The sequence below is a fragment of the Phoenix dactylifera genome, unplaced genomic scaffold, assembly GCF_009389715.1.
Source record: "Phoenix dactylifera cultivar Barhee BC4 unplaced genomic scaffold, palm_55x_up_171113_PBpolish2nd_filt_p 000243F, whole genome shotgun sequence".
In the NCBI taxonomy this organism is placed as follows: domain Eukaryota; kingdom Viridiplantae; phylum Streptophyta; class Magnoliopsida; order Arecales; family Arecaceae; genus Phoenix; species Phoenix dactylifera.
In genome coordinates this window covers 264,922-278,844 of record NW_024067740.1, presented here as the reverse complement: position 1 = coordinate 278,844, position 13,923 = coordinate 264,922, and the positions used below count along the sequence as shown (strand labels likewise).

The following is a 13,923-nucleotide window of genomic DNA, read 5'->3' as shown; positions in this document are numbered from 1 at the left end:
AGGGATTTACGTGGTTCGGCAATGTGCCTACGTCCACGGGAGCGAAACGGCCGTAACTTTTCTTCTGTTACCAAATAACAAGGGTTACAAGATATTTATAGCTAAACCCTAACCCTAGAGTCCCAATCCCTATCAGCATCCCTGGTAAAATAAAATATTACATAATTATCCCAAAGATAAATATATCCCGTCGCTTCGCTCCGCTCCGTTAGAATACCAGTGTACCACTCAAATAAGAATACCACTTAATATGAGCCACTTATTCTAACAGTATGCTACCCTGTTAACAGATTTGACTGATTTGACTAACTACTTTTATACTGAGCAGCAAAATATAAATGTATCAATATATATTAATGCATTTATTTATTCGTTCATTTGTGTGTGTATATATATATATATATATTTATTTATTTATTTTATGCAAAATCTCATGCCGTGGCGGCCGTGGGAGGAGGCCTGGAAGGGGGCCGCGGCAGGCCGGCAGCGAAGTTTCTTCTCCTCCCAAGAGGCTGGCGGCGGCTGCGGCCCGACGTCCCTTCTCCTTCCTTCTTCTCGTTTCTTCTCCTTCCAAGAGGCCGCCGGCGGCTGCGGCCCGGCGTCCCTTCTTCTCCTTTCTTCTTCTCGTTTCTTTTCCTCTCTTCTTTTCTTTTCTTCTCCTCCTGTGAGGCTGGCGGCGTCGGAAGGAGACTGAGCTGTGGCTGGCCAACAGCAGCTCCCTTTTTCTCCTTTCTTCTCCTCCCGCGAGGCCAGCAACACTAGAAGGGGGCCGAGCCGTGGCGGCCGCAGCTTGTGTGCAGACCCCCTTCTTCGGCACCTCCCTACCATAGGGGCGGGGCATCTTTGGCATTTTATTTTAAAAAAAATGCTCTTAGGGACCGAGGATTCAAATTAGTGAAGCTGTTGGACTGGAGATTTCTGTTATGTGTTATACCAGAGTCCTTCATAGGGTGGAGAATTAATTACCCATAAATATTATTATAACATACACACCCCTAATATTCCGCAGGCTACAACAATGGCAACAGGGAGGGTCAAGGTATACCGAAGCCGGCGTGGCAAAGAATCCAGGCCCTCTGAATGGAATGTCAGATGCGTTGTTTGACGCGTACCAAAATGTGGCTATTGTAAAAGAGTCGTCGGAAGATAGGATGAAATTAATAATTATATGATGGTGGGTGACAGATATATTACCGAATAATTGTACGAGATACAATGTATACTTAATAGGTATAAATTGAATAATATGCATATGGATGAAATTATAATTGCGTCCTTTATTTATTATTGATAAATGGACTTCAAAAAAAAATTGAAACATAAGAAAGATGATATTTCTTTTGCAGATTCGACTAACCATTTTAGTATCAAGTAGCAATATCATATACTAGATGAAAAATATACTAGATGAAAACAAGGAGCAAAATGCTCGTGATACCAAAATCTATATGGTGGGTGAAAATCGGTTAAACAAACCCACAAATAAAAGAGCCTATCAATCTGCCACTACTTACAAGAACAAAAAGAAGAAAAGTGCACACTTTCATTGTAGAAAATGGACATCACAAGGTAGAATGTCATCTTCTCAAAAACAAAAGGGTGCATCAACAGAAAAAAAAAAAAAAAACTTTGTTGCAATGATAATGATGTTCTTAAAGATGATGGAACTTGGTGGATTCACTCTGGCGCAACCAAACACGTGCAAGGACAAAAATCTATTCAAGAAGTATGACCACTAAAAGATAGAAAGTATTCTCTATAATGGAAAACTCATCCATTACAAAAGTCAATGGAAAAGAAACCATAGAACTTAAATTCACTTTTGAAAAAAAATGCTGGCTCTTAATGATCTATATTATGTACTAAAATTTAGAAAAAATCTTATGCCTGGTAATCTTCTAGATAACTTTGGCTTCAAATTAGTATTTGAAATAGATAGATTTATTCTATTCAAGGGTGAAATCTCTATACGAAAAGACTATTTAATAATAAAAAAATGCTATTATTCGTTTGCATGTAAATGATATGCTAATTTTTAGTACCGATTTAGAAACTCACCCATGGTTTACAAGCTGAGCAGGCCCTTGCACACATTTATCAAGATCACTCAAAACTAGGTTTAAATATAGAGCACACTGTTTACATTACTTCCCGTTTTTTAACACACAATTAACAGGTTGAGAAAGCATGGGCAAACTTTCCACTACAAGCATCATATGCATTTATCAGTCAACAAAATATATAAAATAAAGAAAAATAAAAATGTAATATTTGATTGTTCGATGCTGTCGCAATAGGGAGCATAGCTTGGTGCAATAGTAAAATGCTTGGGCAGAAGAGATTAGCATTCAAGTTTTCTTGGTCAGCAGGACACGGCAGCGATATTCCCCAAGAGCCCATATTGGAAATATGTTTCGATACTGTGAATAACTAATCATGCAGTTTTTGTTGAAGACTCCCATAATTTCCTGTAAAAAAACAGACACGTAAACAAAGGCAGGCATTAAGGGGAAAAAACCAGACGCGCGTAAACAAATGCAAGCATTGGGAAAAGAAAAAACCCAATATTTAGAAATTTTAATGTGCATATCCATATAATACACAACACAAGACGCACCATTTTGTGCCCCTATTGTTTCCTACTTGGAATTCAGCAAAAGGAATCCTCCTTTCAGCTTACTAGGAGTATTAGAGCAAGTCAGGTCAAGTTTACCTTTTTCTATTGAGATCTGTTTTGTTAATTAATTCGACAATGTTGGGGCATCATAAAAGAAAACAAAAATGAAGATGAAAATCAGCACAGGACAATGTACCGTAGGAAAAATATAATCTGATTTGGCATTGAACTTATCAGTCATTATATGAAGAAAGAGAGAAATCTCTCCTGATTCCTGAAAGCCTTTCAATGGACAAAATAATCTTGCAGATAATAATGGATGATCAATAGTAGATGATATATATTATTTTCTCTTGAAAATCCATAATGTTAGAAATAGTCTACATTTTTCAGGTTTTTTTATAAATTGTTTAACGTGCAAAACTATGAGCTCTTTTTCAAGCTGTAAATCAAGCTTCAACAAATCATGGGTTAGAGTGACATTTCATCGTTTGCTGAAAGTAGTTGTGACTTACCTGTTGTGGAAACTCGCCACTCTCCATTTGCATGTTAATCAACACCTTCGCTGCTCGGTGCAAAGGTTCTGGGTCTCGCTCAGCCTGTTCCAGATATAGCACAACAAATTTACATGTTAGAGACAATTTGACTAGTCATCTCAGAAATAAAATCTTCAACCATTTCGGAGTTTCTTCTTCTTTTTGTTTCAACAGCTTGACTAGAAGCTTTATCAAATGATTGACATCAACAGTGCCAAACATGAAGAATCCAACATCAGATCATCATCACCACCACTGATATGCTCCTACCAAGCTTCACATTTAATAAGAATTCTTGTGCTAATCTTTTATAATTATGACTCATTGTGCAATTAAATTGCAAGAATCATCGCAACAAGTCATGGTTACCTATTTGATCAACTCGCTTCATTCAAGTTTCATTCATGGATCATAATTCACTCTTTCCAATGAATTTTGTTTGCCAGAGGTCAATTAAGAAACCTCCTTTTATAAAGTTGAAATATTCAAATCAAACTAAACTTCAATTCATACAATTGTTAGCTTTGATTCGTTGAGATATAAGAGATTAGTAATACATTAATATCACACTTGGAGAATGATTAAGAGATGTTCCACCCTTGCAGTTAATTGAATAACCTCCTCTTGATTTGCCAACAGCTGTTCGCTCAGCGGGTTGGCACCTTTCTCTAATTGAAAGGTCTTGGGTTCAAACCTACTGCTTTGCCCAAGATGGGTCCAGAGAAGGAAGAGCTTGTATCAACATCCGTGCAATCACACGTCATTTGTTTGGTGCTAAACCACAAAAAGTCTCCAACAAATAACGTGCAACATCATTTCTAAGGATATGAAAAATTTTATTAGAGGGAGGACATGTTATTAAGAATTTTCTTTGGTATGTTAATGATCTCATGATCCTATCAGAGGCCCAAGGTAGAGTGCCAATATCAAGGATATCTTGCCATGGAAAAAGCCTCTAGTTCAAAGGCTACCATTACAATTTATAGCCAGACCATTTAGTAATTTAGTCTCAAGATCAAGGTTCATGGTACCGAACTAGGCGGTATGGGGCATACCATACTATACCGGTTAGAAACCAGTACACTGTATGGAAGATATACCGACACTCGATATACCGAACCAGCCCGTAACATACTATACATACAATGACAGTGTGGCACCAGTACCAAGATGGTGTACCTTGCTCAAGATTCTAGTTAATATCAACTTATTGCAACAAATTGTAGTAACTTATTTCATGGGCTTGATTCACACCCAACTTTGGCTTCATGGTTTACTCTTTCTACTAAATTAGGATTGCCTGAAGCGAAACGAGAGTATTCATAATCTCAGATATTGATTTAAGTATTAAAACAAATCTAAATTTTGGTTGCTACAAAGTTTAGTTTGGATTCATTAAAATGCAATAGAGTAGTTATACATTGACTATTTAGAAGAAAGAATGAAAATGATGAAGAGATGTAGTACATATGGTAATTGACTGAAATATCTGCTACAAATATCTTGAAATTGCTTACTTCATATTAGATCATACTTTATTGGGCTCGTTTGGTTCGCGGGAAGCATTTTTCTTCCTAGGAATATGATTCCTGGGAAACAAATTCCTAGGAAGAGGATGCCTAGGAAAGTACTTTTGGCATGTTTGGTTGACTATGGGAAAGTGACAAATTTCCAAGATGCTTATGTTTGGTTGGCCATCCACTTTCCTAGAAAAGTTATATATACTTCCTATTATGCCCTTAATAAAAATTAGGTTTTTAATGCCTCTTTAATGCTGAAGGGACTTTTTGGGAAAAAGTAAAAATGGAGCGATTCCCGCCTCATGGGAAAGTAACTTTCCCATGTTTCTCATGGGAAAGACTTTCCCATGAAATGTGGGAATCACATTCCCATGGGAATACAACTTTTCCTTCTCTCTCCTTTGAAAACTCCAACCAAACAAGAGGCATTTCATTACTTTTCCGTTGACCACACTTTCCCTCCTTCTTTTCCTGCGAACCAAACGAGCCCATTATGAATATTTTGCTGCTTCTTTCATACTAATTTACAATATGATAGCAACTTACCAAATCAGGTAAAACACAGGTGTGAACATCATTCAAAGGATATGAAGAATCATGTTGGGTGGAAAACATGGCTTAGAAAGTTTTCTTTTTTTATGTTAGTGGTCTGATAGTACTTTCAAAGGACCTGTTTGGGGCACACTTGGCTGAGAGGGTTAGGTCCCTTCCGATCCCGGGGTATGTGGGTCCGGATACCCGGGTGTGGAGCACGTCGTGCAGGACCGGAGTGAAGGTGGGGGACCTCTCCCGTGTGCTCCGGCCAGAGCATGAGCCAGGGCCGGATTGTGCCTGGGTCTGGCGCCTAGGCCTCCATCCGAGGGTCGCACTGTTCTTATGGAAGGTCGCTTGGGTTCGGCTTCTGACAAGAGCAGTATTGAGCGAACGGGGTTTGAGGATGCCCCCAGAGTGCGGGGCATGCGGAGCTGATGAGTCGGTGGACCATGTACTGTTTCAGTGCATATGGGCGAGGGCGGCGTGGTGTGCGGCGGGGCTGCCATGGGATGGTTGGACCCGTGGGGACCAGTTCTTACGAACTATCCGCTGGTGGTCGGGTAACCCATTGACTCGCCAAGAGGCGATTAGAGCGACCTGCACAACATACCAGATATGGCTGGCCAGGAATGCTCGAACCTTTGGTGAGCAGAGCAAGTCGCCAAGGCTCGTGGCGGAGAGCGCCCGGGCGCAGGCGGCAGAGTTTAGTCATGCTTTCTCCTTAGATGGACTTTTGATAGCTCGGGATATCTGGGGTTCCCCTTCTGCCTCGGCAGTTTCTCACACGGTGTTTTTCACCTGGGAGCCCCCACCCCCAAGCTTCCTCAAAGTCAATTTTGATGGGTCCGTGCTGGATGGTGGCACGATAGGTGGAGCGGGTTTTGTTATTTGGGACCCGACCTCCAGGGTAGTGGCGGCAGGAGGCTGTCAGGTATTTGACTGTACGGTCCCTGGAGCGGAGCTGAGAGTTGCCTGGGCGGGTCTTCGACACACTCAGCATGTGCTCTCAGCTAGATCAGTCATCTTGGAGGGTGACTCGGCTACGGTCATTAGTTGGATCCGGGGGGTCTGAGAGCCGGTGCTGATTGGGTCCGACCATCCCTTGGTCCGCGATATCGGGTTGATGATGAGGGACGGAGGGGTGATCCAGGCGAAGCATGTGTTTAGAGAAGCCAACGGGGCTGCGGATTGGGTGGCCACGTATGTGGCTAACCATGCCGGTAGTACCTTATGGGCTGGGGACGGGGAGCTGCCTCGAGAGCTCCGGGATGTTTTGTTTTTCGATTTTCTTGGGTGTATCCGTCCACGTGTTGTATAGATCACCCGGTTTAGCAAAAAAAAAAAAGGACCATAATAAAAGCACCAATATTAAGATTATTTGATATAAACAACATCTTCATTCCAATACCCACCATCACTAGAATAGCCACGCTAGTAATTGAGTCTCAAGATGTGATTCTATAGAATTCATGTAAATATTCTCAAAAGAGAGTTTTCTTTCTATATATATATCAACACGTTTGTAAATAGCTGGACAAGTAGTCAAAGAAAATGCCATGTTAAATAACATTTGGAGCATGGTTGGTGGAACCGTCCCGAATAGCCTGGTTCGGGGCGTCTTGAGCCATACCGGCAGCGGACCGGAATGGTTCCGGCAACCAAACCGAGACACCGTCGCCGGAAGAGAAGAAAAAAAAGGAAAGAGAGAGAAAGAGCGGGGAGGGAGGGAGAGAGAGGAGAAGAGGTCGGTCCGGGGTCGGCCTGTGGAGGCCGGAGATTTGTACATTTTAAGTTGAAGTCGGCAAACTCATTGCGGACTTTCTTTTTTTTTTACATATTTTTTTTTTAATTTCGTAATATTTGAGTGAGCTCGGCAAACAATTTGCCGACTTTATTTAGAGGTCAGACCCTCGTTTTGAGCAAAACAGGGTCCCGGCTGCAGCCTCCTCCTTCTGCTCGGGCACCGGCCCTCCACCGGCCTCCTTCTCTCTCCCCATTCTCTTTTTCTCTCTCCCGTTCGCTCTCCCCAGCCTCCTCTGATGTGTCGGTACCAAGGTACGCCGAACAAGTACTGGTCGACATACCGGTGGCGACCCGATCTGCCATGGTCCCAGACGCCCGTGTGATTCCTAGCACGCGTGGGCATGCTGCCCTGCGCGATTCCTGCACTACCCCATGCACACAAGACACGTTTCCCTGCACGGGACACGTGCCGCCGCATGCCTTTTTTTTTCTTCTTTTCTTTTTCTTTTCCTTCTCTTCTTCCTTCTTCCCACATGTTCTTCCTTCTCTCTTTCCCCCCTTCTCCCATGTGCAAGAAAGGGCGTTTTCCCACACGAGGCCCCATACCGGTATGTCTTCTTCTCTTCTTCTTCTGCTGCTCTTTCTCGCCTTCTTCCTCTTCTTTCCTCTTCTTCCCTGCATGCGCGGGCACGCTGCCCCGTGCATACCGGTGTGAACCGGCCCGGTTCCACGGCTGAACTGTACTGTCTCGTGCCGCTGGATAACTGATACGGTGCCGGTACATGCACAACAGACCGTGATTTGGAGGTAAATCAGGTAAATAGAATCATATTGATGCTGACAATGCATAACCTCTGGTGATGAATTATAGTTCTTAGTCTTGCTATATCAACATTCTCAAATAGACAAACGTAAATGCAGCAGAATTAATTACATTGCCCACTGTTAACAACAATATCGGCATTATAAAATGGCCTTGCAATTTCAATATTAAAAAGAGATAAAATATACGCAGCATACTTCAGATGAGCATGATAAAGAAATTTCAACATCTTCCAAAGCAAGATACTCTTCAGAAGTAGAGCATGCATTAAATCAACAATGAAGGCATGAATAGTTTATAAACCAAAATATCCCTCTTGACTGATTGTCAGGTTTCTAGTATAATTTAGGTTGAACTTGAAGTTGAATGTCATTGATAAACCTATATAAACCCTATTAATACCGCATAAAAAATTATTGTTTTAAGCTTCATGACATACCTCATCAAGTCACCTTCCACAGTCATCTTGTTATTTTCAGGACATTTTGATGGAAGAACTGGTTCCAATATCCATCTCATAGTGGCTAAAAAGTTGAAATCTTTGGGCTTTAGTTTGAAACTTCACTTTATTTAAGGTACCTCAGGTCCTTGTACAACAACATGGCTATTCTTAACATCAGTATTTCATTCCATTTGGGTGTTTTTTTAATTTCCTCCAGAAATATCTGGAAATATGTGATGACACAACATCCATATAATTGTTGTCTTAAAGATCTCAAAGCATAATTACTAATAAACCAATGTTTTAAAAGCCAGTACCGAACTTTGTACCATCTTTCCACCGGAACTGTACAGTATAGGTATTGTACCAGTATAGACGGTACATATTGAAACTGATAAGTGTCAACAATAATGAAAAAATTTTGGTACACATCAGTAAGGTCAGTATAATACCATCAGTATGCAACAATATGGTCGGTACAAACTGGTATATAGTTTGCATCCCGACACCTATACAAGTACTGATTTCACATTGAAATGGTATGGTACTGATGATACCATCCCGCTCTAGTGGTTTCTGAAGCCGCGAATAAAACTGCTCCTTTTGGAAGGTCCTAGTTGTCAAATGAGTTATTGTGAAATCTAATCCTAACAAGTCCATGTTGGGAGTGGACATCACTTAATGGAAATAAGAGATGTTATGTGTCTGACACGGCAATCAGAATATTTAAGATGTTGGTTAAGGAAATTAATATTTGAAAAAAAAATGGAAAAACAACATTATAATTAATCATCAACTACATCAGTATGAACACAGTATTTCTTGGTGCATAGCTTAGCATTAGACAAAAGTAATCTGAGACATAACTGCATCGATATGTATTCTATTATTTTCAGTGCATAGTTTACTATTGGACACTATTAAGCCAAGACATATCAAGGCATATCTGTCATACTCATGCCTCTTATCTTTTGTCACATTCAGATATTTAAACAAATATGGCGCATTTTGACATGATTTTAATGCGTCATCATGACAAATCAATAATCATAAATATTAATCAGCTCATAAAAAACGGACCTGCCTAGCATCAATTAGAGCTAACATGGCCCATGCAGTGTTCACTGCATGACATCGGCTGCCCTCAAGATTTGAATACACCTGTTTATGAGAAAAAAGTTAAGTTCCAAAATGAATGATTCAAGAGAGCCAAATCACAGACTATTATTGACTTTATTTGAAGCAGAAGTAAGTATATACTCTAAGGCTAAATCCAGCCAGATTGGCATTAAAAATTCATGAGATAGCAACTGGCAAACCAACTGTCTGTAGTAGAAAATTTAGTAAAAATGCTATAATTGCATTGTAGGATAATTAAGCTTGTATCATGAAGAGGACTTGATAACTTTATTGCACGCAAAACAGGTAGACATGCAAACTCTAACTTTATTTCATTGTAGGATAATTAAGGTCATAGCAAAATAATTTAGAAAATTGGAAATGTAAACCGAGCTTCAAGCTTTTGACCCACTAAGTTTTATCAAAGAAATGAATGTTTCCTCATAACTGAAGTCTCTTTGAGAAGGCAGTTCCATTGGAAGAGCTTAAGCTTTTCAGCATCCTTTCGAGGATCCCTAAATGATAGGACGTTCTAGATATTTCTTGCAAGAAGACTAGGAAAATTTAAGCAGGAGAAGATAAGAAGATTGTGCGGAAAGGCCTCCAAGTTTTCCGCACATTGAATACTTGGCACGCAGCTGTAACCCACAACTCTTGTACACAAGGATTGCTGAGGTATTGATATCACTCATAACGCCTTAGTGGGAGAGTTTCCTATTCACTCAACGCCTATTCTATCTGTACTTTTCTGTATGAGAATGGCTGATGCTAGCTTGATAAGAGGGTCATGCAGAAAGTCCTAAACTGTGAGGGGAAGGCCAATTCACGAACAAAGGGGTGTAGGCAAGTGCTACAATGACTTTGGTCACGATAAAAAAACTAAAGAAAAGATACCAAGGCCAAAGTCTTAATTGAGACCCATACGTTGACTTGCTTAAATGTGTTTCCCTTATCATTCTTGCTTTGCCATCGTCAGTAGATAAAATAAGCTAGTGAGAACACATTTAACAGAAACAGCTCATAAAAAGCTGGAAGTCAGATTAGCAAGTTACTCAAAAATAAGAAAAAGAAGGTGACACTGCATAGGAATAACATTTTTGGAACTCAAAAGAAAGATAAAGTAGGAGAACAGAACTATCCTTATGGGCCTTTACAACACCAAAGTTCAATAAGGATTTGCTAATATAACGCTCACTTAAAAGCATAAACTGATATGCAAATTATCAACCTGCATACAAAAGATAGCTAGAGACAAGATGAGGAAATGGTTGGGTGTTAAGATGATGCCTGTTAGAAATGCAACTTATGAGTTACAAGAGAATGTGAAGAAAAGGAAAAAAAATCTCTGAAAGGAATTATGATGTGCCCAACAAGAATTAACAATGTCTAGTACCATGAAGCTTCTGACATAAAAATCTCTTATAATCTGAACATGCAAACATAGGATTAGTCATATGATCATGGAAGAGGAGGAATATCAAAATCTAAATTTTACTTATTTAGTCAGTGTAACATCATCTTGCAGTTTGGATACAGCTCTTCCATGCAGGTGCAGAGGAGAGGTACATTAACTGTAATACCATTAATGCTGCATGATAAGAAGTTTGTTCAACTGTCACTATAACAATACAAATAGAGCATTGGCCTTTCAGTTCACCACAGTTCACCAAGCAGAAAGGCTTTCACAGCAAAATTGGGAAAGTACATGATGTTGGCATAACATATACAGTTTTCTTGGGGTCAGGCAAACTACCAAGATTATCAGATTCTCCCACCAAAGAACTATAAAATGTCAAATTTATTAGTGAAGTAAAGTTCAACATTTGAAACTCCTCTGTATACATGATGGAGAAAAGAAATATAAACTCAAACATTCACATTAGACTGTCTTAATTCTGTTCAAAAAATTCAACCAGATAACTTATGTTTCCCTTTTAAAATCAGGAACTTCTCAGCTATAAATTAATGTGGATATAACATATAGAAAAGCTTCATTCAAAAAAGTGGAAGAAGCAACACCAATATCTGCGTTGATATACTATAATATGGCAGACTCCTGCACAACAATGAAAATAAAAAATAAAAAAATCCGGAGTACATCTTGTTGGAAATAATTACTTTGTTTTGACATGAAAGATAGCTTTCTCCCCAACCACCTGATGCCAGTTGTTTTGACAACAGAAATTGACATGCTTTACGGATGCAAGGGCTGTTCTGGTAGGTCCTTCCAGCAGCAATTAATCCCTTTACTCCAAACCATGTGCCATATGTGAAGCAAACTGCCCAAGAGCCATACCTGCAGAAAAATAATGTTAGCAGGCAACCCAACTCAAAAATTTAATGAATTTTAAGCTGTCTTTCAACAACATTGGAAGCATTATTGTGGGCTGTCACGGATGAGGTAGCAAGGCAGAAATATGTGCAGGTGATGGTGCCATGAGACAGAATTTTGATGCGAATAGGAGGCACTATGGACAAACCATGATCCATCAGGTTGCTGAATCATTTCAATGAAGTTAGATGCTTTTCTAATGCAATTTTCTATATCATCTCTGCGATGTCCAGGGTATAATTTTTTAAATGATGACAGTGCCTGTATTGCAGCTGAAGTACATTCAACATATCTGCATGACAACCATATCTTGTTAAATATTGTCTGAAGAGATGGTAATAGAGAAAAAAGACTCTTCTAAAAGAACCTAGGTATTGGAATCTTACGGATAATCGATAACAATGTCCCCAAAAGTTTCAGCAGGATTGATAATCTAATTAGAAAAAAGAAGCATTTCAGTGTACATCTCAAGAATGTTGCAAGAAGAAAAGATGAGCAAATAACAAATTGCTAGAAGCAATAATGTGCTTAGCTAACCTAGAAAGTGTAACTTCAAGGGCCACCCAAGGCTCTCAAGTTGGTTGACAAAAGGATTTTGTGCTCCAGTATCTAGTTCGAATTTCAATAATTCTTTTAAAAGAAACTGAGCTTCTTGTTACATGGATACAATCTTCACTATTATGAATGTAGTTCCTCGAAGTATCCTTCCATATGGGGATATTTTATGAAATCCCTCTATGTGATGTAGAGTATCATGCATGCAGCAGGTTTTACAATAAAAATATTAGTTAATTTAATAGTTGAATTTGCTAATTGGTGCTTTCTTTATGTTCCAGCAGAAAAGTATGGGACAAAAATTCAAATTTCTTTTCTTTATATTCAAGAATTTTGGAACATGGCCAATCTCTTTCCAGGAAAATACATCTCATGACCAAGGAGTGATTCTCTAATTCCAGTTCTATCAAAGATTGACCCTGAGTTCTCAGTCACCCAAGAATGATATTAAGATAAGTGAATAAGGAGGTGCTTGTTAAGATATCACAGAGGAAATTTTGGTGACTGTTAGTGGTCGAAAATTTTAAGAGGTAAGTTTTAATGTATTTTTCAAGAGCACGGACATAAATTAGAGGGGCACACATGGTTAGCATTGGGGGTAAGCTGATGTGCACATAAAGCCAAAGGTACTTGAGTGAAATATGAATAGTAAATTTTTTTGTAACGTAGTTGAGGTATATACTGGCTGCTTCTTTATTGTTAAGGACATACATGAGGTTAGGTCCACTGCTCAAGAACTATAATGCTTGAGAAACCAAGAGAGTTTAACCAAAATCAGAAAGTGATTGAGAATAATGAAAATGGGTGGATGATTAGACAGAAAAAGATACCTATTGCTTCCAGCAGCTATTATGAAAAATTGCATGGAAATACTAGAAGTAGGTAGGCGGTAATTTGAAATTAAAGATTTCATTGTTTTGGCATACTATGGGACGCAAATGTCTGGCATTGATATCCTAGTCATCAAGGGGGAACTTTTTTAAAGCATTTTCGTAAGCGAGCAAAAGAGATGTGATTTGTACAATTTTAATATTTCAATTGTTAAATAATTCAAGTATAATCACGAAAAAACAAATCTAATATATATATAGTCCATGGAGGCTCTACCTGTGCATAGCTCTCCATTCACCACGTGGACACCCAAATTAATAATGTTATTAATAGATCTCTTTATTTTGGATAATAAGTAGGGCTCTTATTTAATACAATTTTTTATCAAAATATAAAAATATAATATCATTAATAAGAAACTTATGAGCTTATTAAACCATATTAAATAAAGAACCTTTCATTAGTACTACTAAATAAATGTAGAAATTAATGACATTATTAATAATCATATTTGCATAATGTATGTTAATATTAATGAAAAACACTTTTTCTCAGTATTGTACCTTGCCCATATCCTGCATGGATCATTATATTAAACTAATATTTTATTAATTTCTATTATATTTTTCTGATCATGATCTTACTTAAAAGTAAAGCAGACTCACCAAAGATCCCACTATATTGCATTTAAATATCCCCTAGATGCAATACTTTTCTATTTCTTATTATACGTAGGTCCGATCATGATCTTATTATTTTATAATAATATATGTTACGGGGGAACTCAGCCACCATGCCCCACGTGACCGGCACGCGCGCCCTAGAAGATTACAGCTGCCCCTTGATCCAGTAACCCGACCCCGAGTCGGAT

The 13,923-nt window shown here is 38.9% G+C and overlaps 1 protein-coding gene across 1 annotated transcript; it reads right to left on the bottom strand.

The window, feature by feature from the left end:
* Positions 1-2,093: 2,093 nt before the first annotated feature.
* Positions 2,094-13,624, bottom strand: LOC120105264 (cycloartenol synthase-like). Its single transcript, XM_039117572.1, has 7 exons — positions 13,616-13,624; positions 12,053-12,099; positions 11,815-11,958; positions 11,453-11,630; positions 9,296-9,376; positions 3,133-3,216; positions 2,094-2,468 (listed from the first exon to the last, which is right to left on the bottom strand). The coding sequence occupies exons 1-7, from the start codon at positions 13,622-13,624 to the stop codon at positions 2,349-2,351; spliced, it is 663 nt and encodes a 220-aa protein (XP_038973500.1). The 3' UTR covers positions 2,094-2,348.
* Positions 13,625-13,923: the final 299 nt, after the last annotated feature.

Coding starts and splice junctions, on each gene's coding strand:
- LOC120105264 (XM_039117572.1), bottom strand. Junction 3,217..9,295: donor CTCTAATTGATGCTAGGCAG/GTCCGTTTTTTA, acceptor TATCTGGAACAG/GCTGAGCGAGACCCAGAACC. Junction 2,469..3,132: donor GTGGCGAGTTTCCACAACAG/GTAAGTCACAAC, acceptor GTTTTTTTACAG/GAAATTATGGGAGTCTTCAA.